The sequence below is a fragment of the Hyperolius riggenbachi genome, chromosome 2, assembly GCF_040937935.1.
Source record: "Hyperolius riggenbachi isolate aHypRig1 chromosome 2, aHypRig1.pri, whole genome shotgun sequence".
Taxonomy (NCBI): Eukaryota; Metazoa; Chordata; class Amphibia; order Anura; family Hyperoliidae; genus Hyperolius; species Hyperolius riggenbachi.
Genome location: NC_090647.1, coordinates 220,048,730 through 220,071,520, shown reverse-complemented (window position 1 = coordinate 220,071,520; position 22,791 = coordinate 220,048,730). Strand labels below are relative to the sequence as shown.

Here is a 22,791-nt window from a genome sequence, read left to right as displayed (position 1 = left end):
GCACCAAAGTGTCTTCTGCTGATGCTAGCATCCCTACATATTAATAATACGATACTGTACATGGATGAAACAGTAAAAAGGTGGACTAATCGGGCGCCACCATAGGCGCCAATACAAATGATCAGGAATTGGCAATATTTTGCGGCCCACAAGATTTGTCTTTTTTTTTTGCTGTGAATGCGATGCAATCATTGCATTGCGGATAGAGTGTGTGTGTGTGTGTGTGTTAGGTTCATGCATTAGGCACGGTAGTATGTGCTTTTTAGTTTTAGACAGTGCATGTGGGGTTAGGCGTCGGGTGGGAAGGTTCTGTGTGTGAGAGTAGTGTTAGGTTTGACCATAGTAAAATATTGGTATTTATTATTGATATTTTTACACTTTTATAGTAAAATATTGGTATTTAATATTCTACTATCAGCATTACTGGGCGCCTAAATTTCCAGGAGCCTTTATTTGCCGTACCGGTATATAGAAACATTGGCACTGAAGCACATAACAGGTACCCGACAAGCACCGTGAGTCAGTAGCATCCCTACATATTAATAACACAATATATGATGAAAATATTAGCACTGGTGTAAGAAGCACATAAAAAGTACATGACAAACACAAGAATGTCAGTAGCATCCCTACATAGTAATATATTACAATATATGAAAACATTGGCATTCGTTTAAGAAGCTCATAACAGGTACATAGCAAGCTGAATATGTCAGTAGCATCCCTACATACTAATAGGCATTGGTGTAATAAGCTCATAACAGGTATATGACAAGCTCAATGTGTCAGAAGCATCCCTACATACTAATAATACTATATATGAAAACATTGGCATTGGTGTAAGAAGCACATACGTAACAGGCACATGACAAGCACAGCGGCAATGACTGTGACAGAGGAGTGTGTGCGAAACGTGTTCCGGAGGTGATGTGTTCACATTGATATGGGTCTGCTCACTGTCACTCCACCGAGCTTCCACCTGTCGCCAGCAGGTGTCGCTGCGGATGCTGTGCCACACACACATACACAGGCGGCGCTTCTGTCACAGGAAGCGGATATTTGTGGGCAGGAGACGCTCTGGTGTAAGGAAATGAAAACACAAGCAGTCGGTTTGGCCCCTCATGTTCTGCTGCTCCGCTGGACGTCTGTAGGGGTGACAAGAACGAGAAGACACTAGAGAGTTAATACCGAACTCAGCGAGGAGACTGATAAAGAGAGCAGTGCGGCACCTGTGACAGAGCTGGCAGCAGGAAGAGAGGACCCTAGCGGAGAGCTGCTGTCACATGCTACTGTGTTCCTGAGAGACTGCTAGCCATGGCCCAGACCCCCAACCTATCAGAGCTCCAAAACTGCCACTGCTGTGCCCGGGAGCAGAAGAGCACCTCCGCTTCTGGTATCTACCGCCTGCTGCTCACCCTCCTCACTCTGCACAGCGCCCGCAGCCACACAGAGGGTAAGCTACACTGATACTCAACCACAGGAACTAACACTCTGCCTACACAGCCACCGTCCTGCACGGGCTCAGCTAGATTCTAGAGAACCAATCATTGCGCTAGGTTCAGATCAGAGGGCCAATTAACTTGCAGAGGTCAGGTGTCCTGTCAATCTAAACTACCTGACAAATTGAGCTAATTCTCTATAGTAACTTGAATTGAGCTGGTAGTGTGGTGCCCACTACTACCTTTCAGGAAAAACACTATGGCCTCGATTCATAAAGCATTCCCGCATTCGGAAATGCAAAAAAACGCTCACTTTACCGACCACACACCAAAATATGCATTCATAAAGGCTTTTTCCGCATGAAAAGCCGACATCCACGAGCAGAGTGATCAATCACCGCCTTGCGCGGTGATTATCACAGCAACAGTAACAAATGTCAATTCATAAAGATTAGAGGTAGCGGTATGCGGACGGGTATTACCGCTACCTCTGATGTGGCGAGAAGCGTGCGGAATCCGTTGCAGTGAATGGGACAGACCTCCCAAGCAGCTGCAGAGAGAACACCGCACGGAGGGATTCCGCCTGCTTCCCCTGTTTCCGCACGTCTCCCGACAGCCTAACGCCTGCCTACAGCGGAGTATCTCCGCACATATATCACAAGTAGCTAAATTTTTATGAATTACCACCCTGAAGGCGGAAATACCGACAGCGGTGTTTCCCCGCTCGACTTTCCCCGCTCGCAGGCAGTTTTATGAATCGAGGCCTTAATATATATACACACACACACACACACACACACACACACACACACACACACACACACACACACACACACACACACACACACACACACACACACACACACACACACACACACACACACACACACACACACACACACACACACACACTATATGTATGTATGTGTGTACTGTACACGCCCTCGCACACATATATGTACACAAACACCCAAACACATATAGCGTGGAGGTGATTTTTTTTTTTTTTTTTTTTTTTTAATCACCTACTAGTACTTTGTGATGTATTTCGCTTCCCATTACCTTAAATGGAGCCTTGAGTGCTGTGTTTGCTGGACTTTAATTTTTTTGGGGGGAAAACTTTTTGTTTGCCACTTTTTTACGCATGGTTTCCGCATGTTTACTATGTAATTACGCATGTTTCCCAACATTTTTTATGCATTGTTCATTGTTGTGCAAACATGCGGAATATATTTAGTGAAAGTGGATAAAATGCATCACTGACGGTAATATAGCGGTAAAAAAATCTCTTACCGCATGTGTGATTGTGAATAGAGCCCATTGCTGTGAGTGGAGAACTGTTCCCTACAGACTTTCACGCTGGCCCACCTCGACCGTACTAGCTCTAGAATGTGTGTGGTATTTGGGAGCCACCTTAGGCCACAATGATAATTGTGACACCCGGTGTATCATTTGGGTGCTGGACATAACTGGAGCCTGAATTTAGGACAAGAAGGTATAGGTAGTGTTAGGCATTATAGGGCTAAATTCAGGAGTAGGTAGGATTTAGAAGCCTTAGAATTTCAGCAGTATTGCTGATATACTACCAGCGGCTTCTCCCAGTGTCCAAATTTACTGTGTGTGTGTGTGTGTGTGTGTGTGTGTGTGTGTGTGTGTGTGTGTGTGTGTGTTTACATGTGAGTAGCACCATGCTATGAAAACTTTCTGTGACGTTTATGCAGCATGAGGTTGTATTACTCAAGGTGGTTTATACTGATAGATCCCTAAAGAGGAGGCGAGCGATGTCAGGAGCTACTTGCACATTTCCAGCCAAAATGTTCAGTAGCAATGTATTGACCACAGAAATAGGTTTAGGCTGTTGCGCATTATAAACACAGGATGATATATCAATGTAGGTGCAAAGACAACAAAAAAGTGGTGATTTTGCTGAGAAGCCAATCAGAATCTGCTTGATTAACCACATGAAAGTTGAGTGGTTGCTCTGGGCAACTGCCTTATTTTTATTTCAGTTTTCTTGGTATCTGTGGGTTGTGGTACTTCTGTCACTTGCTAGAATGTTTTGACTGAGAGCGCACTTGTTCAGATCGTTTTAAAGTAAAGTCTGTGGGCTGCATAATAAATCGTAGGTACCTTTGATTCCCAGTGCGTGTTTTAAAATCGTACAACATGTTGTTTTGTCCTGCATACTGTATGCTATTTGTATACAGTGCTTTCCTATGGAACTACAGAAGTGATACAATAGATATGATACTGTATTTTTTTCACTTGTAGAAAAGGCCAATTATAAACACGCAATACTCAAGCGCATGAAAAATGCAAATGCAGAGAAAACCGCTGAAACCCACATTGCAGGAAACTCTACGAGAGTGCTCCCAGACTATAAAAAAAATGCTTGATCATCTACTAGAGGGTAGAAATGATGAGATGCATATAATTCTGAGTGAATGCCGGATTATGCAAATTCTCTATGCAAATGTATGCAGCTTGAAAATAAGTCAGATTCCACCTTGATTGGTCTAGTTTCTAATATAAAGGCACTGGTTTGGTCCAGTCCCGAAGCATAATTTCAGACCGATCCCTCTAGCCATACATGTCAAACTGGCCTGTGGGCCAAATCTGGCCCTCTGAACCATTATATTTGGCCCTCAGGTGGTTTCCGTACTTTGTATTATGTTTGGCCCCTTTAGGACCACCAGAGAAGGTATATTGGAGAGTAAGCCCTAGATCACCACCGGGAAGTCGTATGGGGAGGGGAAAAGCACTAGGTACCAGGCAACTGTATAGGAGAGGGAGGGGGGCCACTAGACACCAGGTAACTGTATAGGTTAAGGAGGGGGCTACTAAACACCAGGGAACTGTATAGGAGAAGGAGGGAGCCACTAGATACCAGGAAACTGTATAGGGGAGGGAGGACCACTAAACATCAGAGAATTGTATAGGGGAGGGAGAACCAATAAACATCAGGGAACTGTATAGACGAGGGCCACTATACACCAGGGAACCATATAGGGGAAGGAGGGGGCACTAGACACCAGGGAACTGTATAGGGGGGAGAGGTGGCCACTAGACAATGAGGTTGGCCCACGACTTGGTCCCAGAGCTCAATTTTGGCCCACTTTGTAATTGAGTTTGACACCCCTGCTCTAGCAGGTGACCAAATAGTGTCTCGCAAGGCTTTGCAATATTTACAGTTCTAGATCTTTCAAGGCCTATACCCACCAAGCAATTTTCTTTATTGATTCGTGACTAACTTTTTTTCCGATAAAGCGCAACATTGGTTAACAAAACATTTTGTTAAACCATGTTTCACCACGGAAGCCACCCGTGGCAATCGTTCTTTTTCAACGACTGCCACATCCAATTAAATTGTGGACGATCGTTCTGTTTCTCATTGACTTTTGTGGGTTTTGCCACGGTTGTGTAAATGATTGTCTACACAGTCTTTCATTTCTGATGCAGCAAAGGATGCTTGCATATTCGTGCAGATGGAGTGATCATTTGGTGGAGATGCGCTATCGATCTGGCTGTGATCTGCCCGTGGGTATACTTGGCTTTACACACTTAACTGCTGGCCAGCCGCTTCTGTTATTTGCTGGGTACTTGAGCCAGCTGCAAGAGGCCAGTGGTTGCAGCTATCTCTTGCATGTATGTCTAAGGGCTCGTTCCCACTGTTGCGACGCGATTTCGGCCGCATTCCGACGCTTGTAAAAACGCATGCGGATGCGTTTCCACATGCGTTTTTACCCGCGATTTCGCCTGCGATTTCGCATGGCAGGGTGCCATGCGAAATTAACCATGACACTGCCAGGGCTAAATAAAATTGAAAAAGGTGCGAAATCGCACGCGAAATCGCGGGTAAAAACGCATGTAACAAACGCATGCGTTTTTACTATTAAATACATTAGCGGCGATTCGCACGGATTCCCGACGCAGGCGAAATCGTTGGCTCTTTTGTGCGTTTTTTTCACGCTGAAAAAAACGCACCTCAACAACGCTACAGTGGAAACAGGCCCATCCACTTGTATTGCATGTGCGGATCTGCATGCGTTGGACGCATGCAGATTCGCGATAGTGGAAACGAGCCCTAAATCTGAGCAGGCGGCAACAGCCCATAAATGCTTCCTGTACATTCAAAATGTTTTATTTGCCAGGTGGTAACCTCACCACGTGTCTCATTGACACTATCTCAGAACTATAATAAATCTAACACGCGCTAAGAAGTTGATCCTTTTTATTTTTAAAAAACGCATAGAAAATCAGATGAAAAAAAACCCTCTAATTCAATCATTCACTCTCTCAATCCTTCACACACATCTATAGCAGAAGGGCCCTTCTGTATTTTGCTCAAATGTGCACAAAAAATAAATGATTGTATAAAATAAAAAATATCAAAAACACCAAAAATGGACACAGGGCTCACTTGTATTCAACAGGGAACCTGTCCCAATATGTCCTTTCAATAAAGGTATCCTTCCAACCAGGGCTGTGGAATCGGTACAAAAATCTTCCAACTCCGACTCCTCAGTTTCTGAAACCACGACTCCGACTCCAGGTACCCAAAATTGCTCAGACTCCGACTCCTCGACTCCGACTCCTTAGTCTAATACTTAACAGGGCTGTGGATTTTGTACAAAAATCATGCGACTCCGACTCCCGACTCCTCAGTTTCTGAAACCACGACTCGGACTCCAACTCCGACTCCGGGTGCCCAAAATTGCCCGACTCTCACTCCTCGACTCCGACTCCACAGCCCTGCTTCCAACAGTCTGTTCCATGATTTACAGCTTGGAATATATCTCAGAAGGTAACAGGAGTTTTTCACTTACAGTTCCGTATTCTCACAGAAGTCCCACACAGCTCCTAATTCCGTTACCCTCGTAGCTCTCACCGCTGTAGAACCGGGGGCGTCTGGTAACAAGCCGTCTAAGCGCTGCTGTCCACGCTGGTAACTAGATGCGGCATACGTCACTTCCGTATTTTAGGTGCACGGGTCCGCTCGCTATCTCAGATTTTCTACAAAGCTGTCCAAACGCTTGCACATAGCTATGGAGAACCTACTGTATTTAAATGTTTTTTGTTGTTGACCTAATTCAGCTAGTATTTTTAAAGCTAGGTTCACATAACAGTGCTGCATGCCATGCAAAAGCAGAATTGCAATGGAAGGAAAAAGGGGCATTACGTAATATTTGTGCATTGTGATGCATAGAGTTAATTAAAAGCATGCTTCAATGCAACTAAACACGCACATGTTGTCTGCTACCGCACAGCATGCCATGTGTTATGCCAACAAATTCCACCGTGCTCCACTAGTAGTATGCCAATGTGTACGTACCATTTCAATATTATTGCTTTGGAACGTAGCAATATTGCAGCAATAGTGATTCTTTGAATGATCACCATTGTGGCAATTTTAATGCAAGTCAATGGGTGTTTATTTTTATTTTTTTTTTTTGCGTTTCACAGTGCTGACTGTTAAAAAAGCATTCCCTCTGGGAACTTTCAGTTATGTTATACAATTGACCAAATATACATGGTTGCATGCAGTTTAATATTATAAATAAAAAAAATCTCCAAAAACACCCACAGCTGACTGAGGCCACATACACACATCAGACCATAGTCTTTTGAAAATGAAAGATCACAGGCCAATTTTACCCCCTTCCATGTAGTATGAGAGCCATACTCTACAGTCTATTCTATGGAGCGGAACTCCCCATCAGACAGAAATCTTTGCAAGATGCTGCACACGAAGTTGCTGTAGACATTCAACAGATCAGTATCTGCAAAAGATCTGTTTTGCAAAAGATCCGTTCCTGCAAATTGCATTCATAGTCTATGAGATCTGCAGATCATCATACACACCTTGTTTAACTGACATTCATCTGCAGATCAGACAATCATCTGCAGATCTGAAAATCCATCCTTGTGGATCTGATCTGCAGATAAATGTCTGTTAAACAAGGTGTGTATGATGATCTGCAGATATCATAGACTATGAATGCATTTTGCAGGAACAGATCTTTTGCAGATACTGATCTGTTGAATGTGTACAGCATCTTTGTGTGCAGCATCTTGCAAAGATTTCTGTCTGATGGGGAGTTCAGCTCCATAGAATAGACTGTGTAGGTATGGCTCTCATACTACATGGAAGGGGGTAAAATTGGTCTGTGAACTTTCATTTTCCAAAGACTATGGTCTGATGTGTGTATGAGCCTTGAGTGTCCACAGTAAGCTCAAATTGCTTTTCTGTGGAAGCTTGGCAACACCACCCTGTGTACTCGGAGTAATGGTGTGACGTGAAATTCCACCAGGTAGTTTCTCTTGCTCAACACAGAGAGTCTGCACCCTTGGCCTGAACCTGAACTTTTGCAATAGGGCTGTTTGGATTTTGAAGATTGACTAATATTAGTCATCCTGATTGATTTATCATTGGTTTAGTAATTTGTGGTTCCTGAACCTGATAACCCCTGTGCTGCAAAATATCCGAGATTGTGATTTTGTTGAAAACGTTTAATGTAAGTTAATGGAGGCGTTTAAAAAAACCCAAAAAAAACAAACAAACCCGAAAATGACCCACAAAGCACTCTCCAGTGAGTCAGGGCCCTCTATGGGGTCAAGTTAACTGCTTTTATAGTTCCCTTGTTATTGTGCACTCTTTAATTTGTTACAGTGATTATGCTCCTTTTTATGGGTCCTCCAATCTGTGTACTCCTCTGCTGTGTTTTTTTTTTTTTTTTTTTTCCCCTACGGCACTTTTTTTATCTGCTTTTAGAACTGCTTTTCTCAGCCACAAGGGAATTTTAAGGTTTCTGATCACTTATCAGAAGTACAGGATCTTCTAAAAAAAAATTAGCATATTGTGATAAAGTTCATTATTTTCTGTAATGTACTGATAAACATTATACTTTCATATATTTCAGATTCAAATATACACAACTGAAGTAGTTCAAGCCTTGTATTGTTTTAATATTGAGGATTTTGGCATACAGCTCATGAAAACCCAAATTTCCTATCTCAAAAAATTAGCATATTTCATCCGACCAATAAAAGAAAAAAAAAAGTGTTTTTAAAACAAAAAAAAGTCAACCTTCAAATAATTATGTTCAGTTATGCACTCAATACTTGGTCAGAAATCCTTTTGCAGAAATGACTGCTTCAATGCGGCGTGGCATGGAGGCTATCAGCCTGTGGCACTGCTCAGGTGTTATGGAGGCCAAGGATGCTTCGATAGCGGCCTTAAGCTCATCCAGAGTGTTGGGTCTTGTGTCTCTCAACTTTTTCTTCACAATATCCCACAGATATTGGGGTTCAGGTCAGGAGAGTTGGCAGGCCAATTGAGCACAGTAATGCCATGGTCATTAAACCATTTACCAGTGGTTTTGGCACTGTGAGCAGGTGCCAGGTCGTGCTGAAAAATGAAATCTTCATCTCCATAAAGCTTTTCAGCAGATGGACGCATGAACCCACTTTTGAACCAGAAACAGCAGCAGAAGCGCCTGACCTGGGCTACAGAGAAGCAGCACTGGACTGTTGCTCAGTGGTCCAAAGTACTTTTTTTTGGGATGAAAGCAACTTTTGCATGTCATTCGGAAATCAAGGTGCCAGAGTCTGGAGGAAGACTGGGGAGAGGGAAATGCCAAAATGCCTGAAGTCTAGTGTCAAGTACCCACAGTCAGTGATGGTCTGGGGTGCCATGTCAGCTGCTGGTGTTGGTCCACTGTGTTTTATCAAGGGCAGGGTCAATGCAGCTAGCTATCAGGAGATTTTGGAGCACTTCATGCTTCCATCTGCTGAAAAGCTTTATGGAGATGAAGATTTCATTTTTCAGCATGACCTGGCACCTGCTCACAGTGCCAAAACCACTGGTAAATGGTTTACTGACCATGGTATTCATGTGCTCAATTGGCCTGCCAACTCTCCTGACCTGAACCCCATAGAGAATCTGTGGGATATTGTAAAGAGTAAGTTGAGAGACGCAAGACCCAACACTCTGGATGAGCTTAAGGCCGCTATCAAAGCATCCTGGGCCTCCATAACACCTGAGCAGTGCCACAGGCTGATTGCCTCCATTCCACGCTGCATTGAAGCAGTCATATCTGCAAAAGGATTCCTGACCAAGTATTGAGTGCATAACTGAACATAAGTATTTGAAGGTTGACTTTTTTTTTGTTTTAAAAACACTTTTTTTTTCTTTTATTGGTCGGATGAAATATGCTAATTTTTTGAGACAGGAATTTGGGGTTTTCATGAGCTGTATGCCAAAATCATCAATATTAAAACAATAAAAGGATTGAACTTCTTCAGTTGTGTGTATTTGAATCTAAAATATATGAAAGTCTAATGTTTATCAGTACATTACAGAAAATAATGATCTTTATCACAATATGCTAATTTTTTGAGACGGTCCTGTATGCTGCAGTCAGGTTTCCCTATCTGCTGTGAACTTGTCATTTATAGCCCTGAATTAATGCATAAGCTTCGTACACGCGTAAGAGGCATATTGCCAGTCAGGGATCGGTACTAGATCCCTTAGGCAACATTGCAGTTTCAAGGCATTACAGATGCATCGCTAGCCAGCAGGTTAGCAGCATTTTCTGTTGCTATGCATGGGCGGGTTGACTGCAGGACCAACGTTGCAGTGGGCAGGGTAAGTGGAGAGAACCCTGCTATCTTTTGGCTGAATCGGTCCCCAGGGTGGATTGCTTCCTAAGCTGTACACCTGCTGGATTCTTGGTACAGGGGGCAGTTATTACCACCTTACATTTTGTGTGTGTGTGTGTGTGTGTGTGTATGGGGATTTTCAGTGAGGTTAAAAGGGGAAAAAAGTTACACTAGTTCTAAGTAACATAGGTACTAATTTGTAAACCACAGCATTTAATCCACTTATTGGAAAGATCCTTTGAGTACCTTAAAATCTATAATCTAATAAATTAATATAAAATGTGTTAAATTAATCCCATAGTGGGCTTGATTACTTTTTGTAGTAGTGTACTGCTTTTCCTTGTTTTCCTCAGGGGTCCCCACCTACCATTTCCCTGTCCTCTCATGCCACTTCAAGGCTCCTCCGAGCGGCACAGAGCTATTCTGATGGGTGCAGACGCCAGTTTCAAGCTGCATCTGCACAGTGAGAGGGCGCTTGTGAAAGAGCACTTGCATTCTCTGTGCTTGCGCAGTTGGGAACTTGCACCTCTTCAGTTCCGAATCATGTGCTGTCGCCAGGGGGAGCTTTTCTGATTTCATATTAGAATGGTATCCTGTTAAAATTGAAACAACTGGGAACAGTGTGCAGCAGCAGCACACTTCTAAAAAGGTAATTAGCCCACTGTGGGCTTCCATTTTTTTTTTTTTCTGTTTTGGAACATTGATACTTTAAGGCTGCTTTCTCACCAAGACGTTGCGTTTAGGGGACGTTGCAGGGCACATAACGTGCCCCTAACACAACGCCTGGTGGTGTTGGAGCAGGACGCTACCAAGAGCCGCGTTACAAGCAGCTCTTGGTGCGCCTGCTCTGTCGGAGGCGCTGCGGAGACCACCTGAGCGGAGCTCTCCGCATCACGTGGTCCTGCCAGCCAATCAGCGGCCGCTCCAAGAAGTAAACACTGCAAGTGCAGTGAATGTCAAGTAGCCATGTGCCTGGCTACGTAGCTGCCTCTCCCCGCCTCCTCTCCGCCCCTGAAATAAAAAAGAAACCCCATACTGAGCATGTGCATACAGTCTAACGCGGGTTAAGCCGCTAGAACGCAGAGTATGCTGCACTTCAAATGAATGTGCAGCGTTACTGTGTAACGCAACGTGGGCACTGTGAACAGCCCATTGAATTTTCATTGCTGTGCGGTGGGGTGCGTTACAGGCTGCACTAACGTGCACCTGTAACGTCTCACTGTGAAAGAAGCCTTAGAATAGGAAACTTGAACATTTTTTTTCTTGTTGTTGCCGCATGCCAGAATTTTCTTTAACATTCACTCACTGTGGGCTTTGCACTAGAAGCATAGTCATTTAAATGTTAACTTTGGTGTTTGATATACAGTATACAGACTTCTTGTGTGATGCTTGGACAATACTTTCCAAGAACTGTAACTAGAGCTTGTGCTGCAGTGTTCTATATGCTTCTCTGATCTGAGCTCTGCTTAAAGGGAGAGTCCACGGAGTTGGTTAAAAAAAAAAAAAAAAAAAAATACTAATCCACTCACCTGCCCGTGGCAGGCAGGACGTGCCCTCGACGCCGCTCCGGTGGCTCACCTGGCCAGGCTGGCTTCTCCTTGCGCTCCAACGTGCGCCTCACGCGGTCCTGTCATCGGATGTCCTACGGACTGTACTTTGCAGGCGCAGAACTAATTTAGCAGAATGAATAATTGTTATAAGCATGGTTTGGGTCCTCTTGTGTTGACTTGTAAGAATGATTTACTTGTGTTCACCTAAAATATTTCAGGTCAGGACCGGAGTGACATTTGTAGCAGTCACACTGTATCCTAGGCGATCCCAGGCAGAGTACTGGACTGTCTAGTATAGCTTGCTAGCGAACCTAGTGGAGTTATCAGTTCACCTGGAATTTGATCCTAATGAGTAATGCATGCCTGTCCATTCATGGTTTCCAGGTCACACCCAGCACGCTGCCCAATTCCTGGGGTGTCTCTTACCATTTAATAATACCTTTGTATGTTATTTAATTATAAATGGGAAAAGTGGCCTTGCACATTACAGAGAATGAGTAGTAGGCTTGTGCTTTTGGGTTTTCTCAGAAGCACAACACTTGTTGCGATAGTGTCAGACATAAGAGCAGATGGTGGTATTGTCCTCTAATCCAGTTATTTATTAAATATTCTAAATCCAATCTTTAAGGAACCTCTTCATTGTTTTAAATAGCATGTAAGTAGGTTAGAACTGTTGACACTATTTTGTGTCAGTGGGTAGAGCAGTGGCGTTCAGTGTCTGGAGAATGAAGTGCAGTGTTCGCAGGGAACTTACACTCACATGTCCACCTGCACATGCTTGAGGACTGGAACTCACTTTTTTGAGCATTAATAAGGGCCCTTTTCCACTAGAGCGATTGTGATTGCTGAATCGCAAATCGCTAGTGATTTTTAAATCGCTAGAGTTGTTAGTTTATCACAAGAAGTATTTTCCACTACAGTGATTTGATTTGGAAATCGCTAATCGCAATCGCTTGCTGGAGCGTTTTTATTTTTATTTATTTATTTATTTATTTTTTTTACAATGATAATGCAATGCAAATGAAAATCGCAAATCGCAATCACATAACAGAATTATTGAAAAATCGCAATCGCTGGCGTTTGTGATTGCGATTGCTAGTGGAAAAGGGCCCTTAGGGCCCGTTCTCACCTGAGCGGGAATCGCGCGATTCATGCTCATGGCAAACAGCTAGCGGTTTTGCAAAAACCGCTACACAATGTAGCAAGTGGCAGTGTTCTCACGGCAGCGGTTAGCGATAACCGCAACCACGCTGCATGCAGCGGTTTGCCGGCGGCGAGCGTTCCGCGATTAGCGTGCAAAGCACGCTAATCGGGATCACTCCAAAACCGCCGCAGTGTCAAGTGATTTTTTTTTTTTCCCGCGTTAATCGCGGGAAAATCACTCCTGCAAGTTTTGCGATTAGAAGTGTGAACGGGCCCTTAGGGAGCGCTCTCGGTCGCTAGCGATTTCCCTAAATACTCCACCAATGTAAATGGATGGGACTGATTCCACTAGAGCAATTGCGATTAGGGAAATCTCAATCGCAGGGCATGCAGCATTTTGGGATTCCATTCTAATGAATTGTATAGGTGCAGTGAAAACGCTCCCAAAATTGCTTGTGAAGCGCTATCACAAATCGCTAGCGATTGCGATAGCGCTTTGTGCTTTTTAGTGGGTTCCAGGCCTTGCGGTGTTTTTTCACACCTCATGTCTAATGTGCGGTGTGTCTTTACAGCAGCATTGCGATGGTATTGCACAGTGCGAAAGGGCTGTATAAGAATACAGTGGGGCAAGGCTATGAACCACAGCAGGTATGTGAACAGTGTTATAAATGCTTTAAGGCCTCTTCACACTTGTGCAACACATTTGTGCATCCATTAGGCTCCCTGCACACTGCATGCGATTCCGATTCCGCTTTTTAATCGGTTTTTACTTCAGATTCCGATTTTTAATCTTTACTGCATGCTGCATTTTTTGATCCGTTTTTCTGTTGAATGCATTCAGGGAAAATCGGAATTGAAAGCCGGAATCGGAAAACTGATTTGCACGGAGCCTTAACCACTTGAGGACCGCCCCCAGCCGATGGGCGGCGGCAAAGTCCGGGCCCAAACGACCGCAATACGCCCATCGGGGGCGGCTGCAGGCGTGGCTATGCGACGATCGCGTCATTCGTGACGCGATCAGCCGCCGGGGACTGGCTCCGCCCCCCGTTCGCTGTAACCCGCCGGTCGTTCGGAAGCGCCGGCGGGTTACTAGCACCCGGAAAGGCGCATGTACTTTGTATAATAGGCTTTGTAATGTATACAAAGCCTATTATACTGGCTCAGTGTTCTCCCCAAGCTCTTTTAGCCGGGTGCTCCACCCGGCTATATTTGGTGACTACCCGGCTGTCATCGGCTCATCTACTCACCACCTCCTATGCTGTAAGTAGAGTTACCCTGCATTTTCATCTCGCCCCACCCGGCTAATTTTTCCTGCCACCCGGCTACTAATTCATGCCACCCGGCTGGAAAATAATTCAGGGGAGATCACTGCGCTGCCTCCTGCCCTGGTTGTCCCAGTGTCCGAGGGACCACCAGGGCAGGCTGCAGCCACCCTAGTCTGCACCCAAGCACACTGATTCCCCCCCCCCCCCTGCCCCCTGATTGCCCACAGCACCCCTCAGACCCCCCCTGACCACCCCCCCCCCCCAGACCACTGTTTGCACCCAGTCACCCCCCTAATCACCCATCAATCACTCCCTGTCACTATCTGTCAACGCTATATATATATAATATATATATTTTTTTAGTCCCTAATCTGCCCCCTACTCCATCCTGATCACCCCCCCCCCCCCGTGTACTGTATGCATCTATCCCCCCTGATCATCTGTCAATCACCCAACAATCACCCATCAATCACCCCCTGTCACTGCCACCCGTCAATCACCCCCTGTCACTGCCACCCATCAATCAGCCCCTAACCTGCCCCTTGCGGGCAATCTGATCACCCACCCACACCAATAGATCGCCCGCAGATCCAACATCAGATCACCTCCCAAGTGCAGTGTTTACATCTCTTCTCTCCTCTAAACACCCACTAATTACCCATCAATCACCCCCTATCCCCACCTGTCACTGTTACCTATCAGATTAGACCCTAATCTGCCCCTAGGGCACCCAATCACCCGCCCACACCTCAGAACGCCCTCAGACCCCAGCCCTGATCACCTCGCCAGTGCATTGCTTGCATCTATTTCCCCCCTCTAATCACACCTTAAGACACCCATCAATCACCTCCTGTCACCCCCTAGCACACCTACCCATCAGATCAGGCCCTAATTTGCCCCGTGTGGGCTCCTGATCACTCGGCCAAACCCTCAGATCCCCCTCAGACCCCCTTCCGATCACCTCCCCAGTGCATTGATTGCATCTATTTTCCCCTCTAACCGCCCCCTGAGACACCCATCAATCACCTCCTGTCACCCCCCCTAGCACTCCTATCCATCAGATCAGGCCCAATACATCCTGTCATCTAAGAGGCCACCCTGCTTATGACCGGTTCCACAAAATTTGCCCCCTCATAGACCACCTGTCATCAAAATTTGCAGATGCTTATACCCCTGAACAGTCATTTTGAGACATTTGGTTTCCAGACTACTCACAGTTTTGGGCCCCTAAAATGCCAGGGCAGTATAGGAACCCCACAAGTGACCCCATTTTAGAAAGAAGACACCCCAAGGTATTCTGTTAGGTGCATGATGAGTTCATAGAAGATTTTATTTTTTGTCAAAAGTTAGCGGAAATTGGATTTTTATTGTTTTTTTTTCACAAAGTGTCATTTTACACGTTTTTTAACTTGTGACAAAAAATAAAATCTTCTATGAACTCACCATACCCCTAACGGAATACCTTGGGGTGTCTTCTTTCTAAAATGGGGTCACTTGTGGGGTTCCTATACTGCCCTGGCATTTTAGGGGCCCTAAACCGTGAGGAGTAGTCTAGAAAACAAATGCCTCAAAATGACCTGTGAATAGGACGTTGGGCCCCTTAGCGCACCTAGGCTGCAAAAAAGTGTCACATGTGGTACCGCCGTACTCAGGAAAAGTAGTATAATGTGTTTTGTTGTGTATTTTTACACATACCCATGCTGGGTCGGAGAAATCTCTCTGTAAATGGACAATTGTGTGTAAAAAAAAAATCAAATGTCATTTACAGAGATATTTCTCCCACCCAGCATGGGTATGTGTAAAAATACACCCCAAAACACATTATACTACTTCTCCTGAGCACGCGGTACCACATGTGTGGCACTTTTTTGCACCCTAAGTGCGCTAAGGGGCCCAAAGTCCAATGAGTACCTTTAGGATTTCACAGGTCATTTTGCGACATTTGGTTTCAAGACTACTCCTCACGGTTTAGGGCCACTAAAATGCCAGGGCAGTATAGGAACCCCACAAATGACCCCATTTTAGAAAGAAGACACCCCAAGGTATTCCGTTAGGAGTATGGTGAGTTCATAGAAGATTTTATTTTTTGTCACAAGTTAGCGGAAAATGACACTTTGTGAAAAAAAAAAAACATTAAAATCAATGTCCGCTAACTTGTGACAAAAAAAAAATCTTCTATGAACTCACCATACTCCTAACGGAATACCTTGGGGTGTCTTCTTTCTAAAATGGGGTAATTTGTGGGGTTCCTATACTGTCCTGGCATTTTAGGGGCCCTAAACCGTGAGGAGTAGTCTTGAAACCAAATGTCGCAAAATGACCTGTAAAATCCTAAAGGTACTCATTGGACTTTGGGCCCCTTAGCGCAGTTAGGGTGCAAAAAAGTGCCACACATGTGGTATCGCCGTACTCAGGAGAAGTAGTATAATGTGTTTTGGGGTGTATTTTTCTACATACCCATGCTGAGTGGGAGAAATATCTCTATAAATAGACAATTGTAAAATAAAAAATAAGTTATTTACGGAGATATTTCTCCCACCCAGCATGGGTATGTGTAAAAATACAACCCAAAACACATTATACTACTTTTCCTGAGTACGGCAATACCACATGTGTGGCACTTTTTTGCAGCCTAGGTGCGCTAAGGGGCCAAAAGTCCAATGAGCATCTTTAGGCTTTGCAGGGGTGCTTACAATTAGGCACCCCCCAAAATGCCAGGACAGTGAACACACCCAACAAATGACCCCATTTTGGAAAGTAGACACTTCAAGGTATTCAGAGAGGAGCATAGTGAGTCCGTGGCAGATTTAATTTTTTTTTGTCGCAAGTTAGAAGAAATGGAAACTTTTTTTTTTTTTTTTTTTTGTCACAGTGTCATTTTCCGCTAACTTGTGACAAAAAATAAAATCTTCTATGAACTCACTATGCCTCTCACTGAATACTTTGGGACGTCTTATTTCCAAAATGGGGTCATTTGGGGGGTATTTGTACTATCCTGGAATTTTAGCCCCTCATGAAACGTGACAGGGGGTCAGAAAAGTCAGAGATGCTGGAAAATGGGAAAATTCACTTTTGGCACCATAGTTTGTAAACACTATAACTTTTACCCAATCCAATAAATATACACTGAATTTTTTTTTTTTTTTTATCAAAGACATGTAGCAGAATAACTTTCGCGCTCAAATGTATAGGAAATTTTACTTTATTTGAAAAATGTCAGCACAGAAAGTAAAAAAAGTCATTTTTTTGACAAAATTCATGTCTTTTTTGTTGAATATAATAAAAAGTAAAACTTGCAGCAGCAATCAAATAGCACCAAAAGAAAGCTGTAAGGCCCGGTTCACATTAGCGGTTGTTTGCCAAACGGACCGGATGACCTGACCGGATCCGGATCGGAACCGTACGGTTCTGATCCGGATCCGATCCGGATCCGGTCAGGTTGCATCAGGTGGTAATCAGGATGCGATCCGGATCCGTTTGGCAAAGTTAACGTAAAAAAAAAAAAAAATGTTGGGGTCTGGGAGGTCAGCAGAAGGGGGACCTGTGGAATCAGGCCCTCTGCTGTTTAGCACTCACCTCCACCTCCGACATGCTGCCAACATCCTGCCAACACCTCCAGCTCGTGCTGCTCCACTCCAAAATGCTTGCCCATGTGTCCCCAGCCAATATCGCCGCAAAAATCCGCATAGGAAGTGGGGTAGAACATCCGGATTTCTCAGCCAGTGTGTTGTGCGGCCTCCGGTTCCCATTTGTTTGTATTGGCCGGATGGTGCAGTCCGGCTCCGCCCCGGATACGGCTGCCGGAGGGGCCGGATGAAAAAATAGCGCATGTTGGAACGGAGGCCGGAGTCCGGATCCGGCCCGGATCCGGTCCGGCTCCGGTTCTGCAGAACGGACCCATGTGAACGGACGCATAGGCTTTAATTGCTATGCCGTGCGTCCGTTCTGCAGGCGGTGCGGCTCCGGCACGGCGATTCCGGGGGCCACCGCAAGTGTGAACCGGGCCTTAGTGACAAGAAAAGGAGGTAAAATTCATTTAGGTGGTAGGTTGTATGAGCGAGCAATAAACCGTGAAAGCTGCAGTGGTCTGAATGGAGAAAAAGCCTCTGGTCCTTAAAGGGCGAAAAGACTGTGGTCCTCAAGTGGTTAATGTGTACGGCTTTTTTTTTTTTTTTTTTTTTTTTTTTGAAAGCATCTTACCTCAGCCCACCCCCTCCCCAATTATGAAGAATATATATATATATATATATATATATATATATATATATATATATATATATATATATATATATATATATATATATATATATATATATATATATATATATATATATATATATATATATATATATATATATATATATATATATATATATATATATGTGCATTTCAGTGAAAATGCAGCATAGCATGCTTCGCTTCTAAGGACATAATTCACCTTGCAAAATGTGAATCCACAAATCTGGAAGTCTGTGCAGAAAACCGCATGCTATGCAGTTTTTTTTTTTCCTTTTTAATTTTAATTTTTTTTTTTTTATTTTTACTCCTGCATAAAAGTTTACACATAGGTATTTTTCATTTTTGTTTTGTTTTCTCTTTAATTGCATCTATTTTAATGCATATCATAGCTGTTTGCTAGCAGTTCTAAATCTGTTCTGTTCTTGCTGGCTGGTTCACATGGGCAGAAAATTTGACTCTGCCGGCAGACAAAAAGCGTCATTTTCAAGGAGGCAGCTGCTGTTGCTTTCAAATGAATAGAGTCAGTTTTTAAATGATGGTGACAGTAGTTGGCATCCATGCAAAGGTTGTGCTTGGTCTCGTATGCTACTTGTAGCACCTAGGCTCAGCTGCGTTTGCAATTCCCTAGGGGCTCAAAATGCTACTGCGTAAAAAGAGTTGACACCAGCCATTCATCTGAACTAGCCCAAAGCTCTCTTTCAGGCTTGCATGTGTGTGTGTGTGTGTTTTCATTTCTGTGCAGTCGCTTAAAAATATGTCCAAACTCCTCCCAGGCCCATCATCACCACATATGGGAGAGGAGGCAAGTCGGTCTTTCACTGTCAGCACATAGCTGACCTTACTGCTATTAAAAGGTTAACTTTGTGGCCAGCACTGCAGCTTAGTTTTTCAGTCTCTCCTCATGGGCTATTGCCTAGTGCTCTGTATGTGACAAAGTATTTACCTTTCCTAAAGCCTCGCCAGTTAATTTATTGAAAATGTTAAAGAGCACTGAGAAGCTCATAATTGCAGTTAGGCTAGGCAGGTACACATGGCTTTAACTGCTTCATTATATATTTGAGTTGGGGAGAAACTGCAGGGCTGTATTGCTGCAATGGTAGTATAGGTAGGTTGGGTTTGTGTGCTGGGTAGGCAATTTGCCATCTACTGGTAATAAGGAGCTACTGGAGTTTGCTAGGCAGAAAATCTCAATATATTGATTACAAAAAACACAGACGTGCAGTGCACAATACATTGTGCATTGCACCTTAATTAAATATGCATGAAAAAATGGGAAGTTGAACTAGGGCTTGAAGTGTTGTACAGTACTTTGTAAAAAGCTGTATGGAAACCAAAAATAATTTTAAATGCCTGGAAATTATACTTGTCGCAATAAGTTTCTCTTCCTGTTTTCAAGAATATGTGCATGTATATGAAATGTTTAAAATCTGCTTGCTGTAAAAACCTCTATATTTCAGTGTCTTGAATAAAATCAGTTTCATAACTGTCACTTTAGAGGACTGGTATCTGTATCTCAATTTTTAAAGTTTGATAGAAGATCTGGGTTATCTGTGTGGTTTCTACTACTAAGTTACCAAGCTGTTCCCATTGGCCAGCTGTTGCCATGTGATATTGGTGGATAAGTAGGGACTGGTCTTCAATTGGCCTATTCTAATGGGAGAGATTAATCTGTAACCCAGGGCCTATTGCATGGAGAATATGTATGCTTATATCAGCTAGTTTCAATTGCCTATACATTCAACTGTCATTTTTACAATGATAGTTTGCAAAGGTTTTTAGCAGAGCCAGCTAATCTCAGAGATTGGGGAAGGCAAAAGCAGACAGACTTCCTGTACTCTTGACAGGATTTAAAGAGGAACTGTAAAATGGAAATGAGATACCAGTGTGAAGCTAGCAGGTTTGTCACAGAAAACTCGGCCCTCAGCCAATGGAAATCCAGCTAAAAAGATGAAATCCCTCCCACTCAGTGACTTTGTGGGTACTGACCTCACTCGCTGCTCCTTTCTGATTTGCATAATAGATGCTGCTGATATTTGAGCCCCAATCCGCACTCATACCTCCTACTAGGGATGATCAATGAGATGCAAATTTTTCCAAATATATGCAAATTTTTATGCAAATGTATGCAGTTTGGAAACGGACCAATGAATTTAAACCCAGGTTTAAATTGGTCCATTTTCAAGCTGCATATATTTGCATAAGTATTTGCATACATTTGCATCAACTCGGAAACATTTGCATACCGGTGATCATCCCTACCTCCTACACACTCTAAATTGTGAGGGTAGAGTGGGAAGCCCCAAACTACCTCTGTGCCAAAATTGCAGCACTCCAGCTGGCTTACTTAAGCTACGTACACACATACGACAACGATCGTTCGCTGTGAACAACAAACAAACTTTTAATTGACGAAATAACGACCTAAGTAAAGGTAGTTTTTAAAGAGGAACTGTAACGCCAAAACGGCCCCTGGGGGGTACTCACCTCGGGTGGGGGAAGCCTCAGGATCCTAATGAGGCTTCCCACGCCGTCCTGCGTCCCTCGGGGGTCTCGCTGTAGCCCTCCGTGCAGTCCGGGCAGCGGTGACGTCATTATTTACCTTCCTGGCTCCTGCGCAGGCGCTCTGATGCCTCTCGGCGCCGAAGTAGGCGGAAATACCCGATCGCCGTCGGGTCTGCTCTACTGCGCAGGCGCAAGTTTCCGGCGCCTGCGCAGTAGAGCGGACCCGACGGAGATCGGGTATTTCCGTCTATTTCCGTGCCGAAAGTCGCCACAGCGCCCCCGCTGGAGCCAGCAAAGGTAAATATTGAAATGACAGTCGGCACAGTCGCCGGCTGTTCGGAGGGCTGCGGCGAGACCCCCGTGGGACAGAGGACGGCGTGGGAAGCCTCATTAGGATCCGGAGGCTTCTCCCACCCGAGGTGAGTACCCCCCAGGGGAGGTTTTTGTTGTTACAGAGTCTCTTTAAAGGCGTGTAACGATCTGATCGTTAGAACGAACATTACATCACATAAAGCAACTATTGCGCTTGCGCATAAAAATGAAAAGTTCCATGGAGAAATAGCGAAATGCGCATGTCAAGCCTAGTACGAACAACTGTTTTCCAACGATGTACTACTTTTGCAAACTATCGTCGTTGGGAAAAATCCGCCAAGCTAGATCGTTCGTTTTTAACGATCTAGCTTGTCCGTCGTTATACTTAATGGTCGTTGGCTGCTTTTTTTTTTTTTTTACGATCGTCGTTTGAAACGATCGGGGAACGATTGTTTCAAACTACTATAGTTGCATGTGTGTACGCACCTTAACACTATCTCAGGAACAAGCAGGACAGGTAGTCCGGGGTGTCCCCTCCCTACCCTCAAACTTTGGTGTGTGTAGGAGGTATGAGTGCTGATATTGGGGCTTAAATATCAGCGCCATAATCTAATACTGTAGAAAATGTGATCAGACACGGGATCAGACAGCTTCAGCATAACAGCCTAGAGGCTCATACACACACATCAGACCACAGTCTTTTTACCCCTTTCCATGTAGTATGAGAGCCATACCTACACAGTCTATTCTATGGAGCTGAACTCCCCATCAGACAGAAATCTTTGCAAGATGCTGCACACAAAGATGCTGTACACATTCAAAAGATCTGTTCCTGCAAAAGATCCGTTCCTGCAAAATGCATTCATAGTCTATATCTGCAGATCATCATACACACCTTGTTTAACAGACATTCATCGGCAGATCAGATCCACCAGGATGGATTTTCAGATCTGCAGATGATTGTCTGATCTGCAGATGAATGTCTCTTAAACAAGGTGTGTATGATGATCTGCAGATCTCATAGACTATGAACACTCTGGCTCTGAGTGTCAGTAGTAAACATGATTCTTCCTATGCTGCATGAGGCATTTTTCTTTACCACACTGATTGCTGTAAGATGATTATTTTCTCTCTATTGCTTCTCTCTTCTTTTCCTCGTAATGTACTCTTTGTTTAAAAAAGAAAAAAAAAATCCTCTCCTTACAGATCTTCTTCAAAGCCTGAATTCTGAAATCTAGAAGTTATGGCCCACAAAAAAATTAGGCATTTGTGCAAGAAAGGCAGTAAAGTCAGTCTTTGGGAGGGTAGATGTAAACAGGAAGTGGCCATAATTCCTAATAGGCTCTTAGCTGCAGCATTAGCACTTTGCTATATTTAATCAGGATGTCTGTGTATTTAGTCTGATTTGTTTAAGGGCCCGTTTCCACTAGAGTGAATCTGCATGCAGATTCGCATAGCCAATACAAGTGGATGCGACTGTTTCCACTTGTCAGAATTTCTGAGCGTTTTTCTGTGCAGAAAAAATCTGCATGGTAGACCCTGCAGAATTTGCATACCGCACACCGCTTTGCGAATCGCTTACCATGTATTTAATAGGAAAAACACATGCGGTTTTCGCATGCGTTTTTTTTCCCCCGCGATTTCGCATGAAAACCATGTAAAAAATCACACAGGCACTGA

General features: G+C 44.1%; 1 protein-coding gene across 6 annotated transcripts in view; it reads left to right on the top strand.

Moving 5' to 3' along the window:
• The first annotated feature begins 1,058 nt into the window (after positions 1-1,058).
• TMEM131 (transmembrane protein 131) overlaps positions 1,059-22,791 on the top strand; it is a 248,280-nt gene continuing 226,547 nt past the window's right edge. For all 6 annotated transcript variants that reach the window (XM_068268162.1, XM_068268161.1, XM_068268160.1 and 3 more), the window contains exon 1: positions 1,059-1,453. In XM_068268162.1, coding sequence (XP_068124263.1) covers positions 1,315-1,453 — 139 coding nt within the window. In that variant the 5' untranslated portion in view covers positions 1,059-1,314. The remainder of the gene's footprint in view (positions 1,454-22,791) is intronic.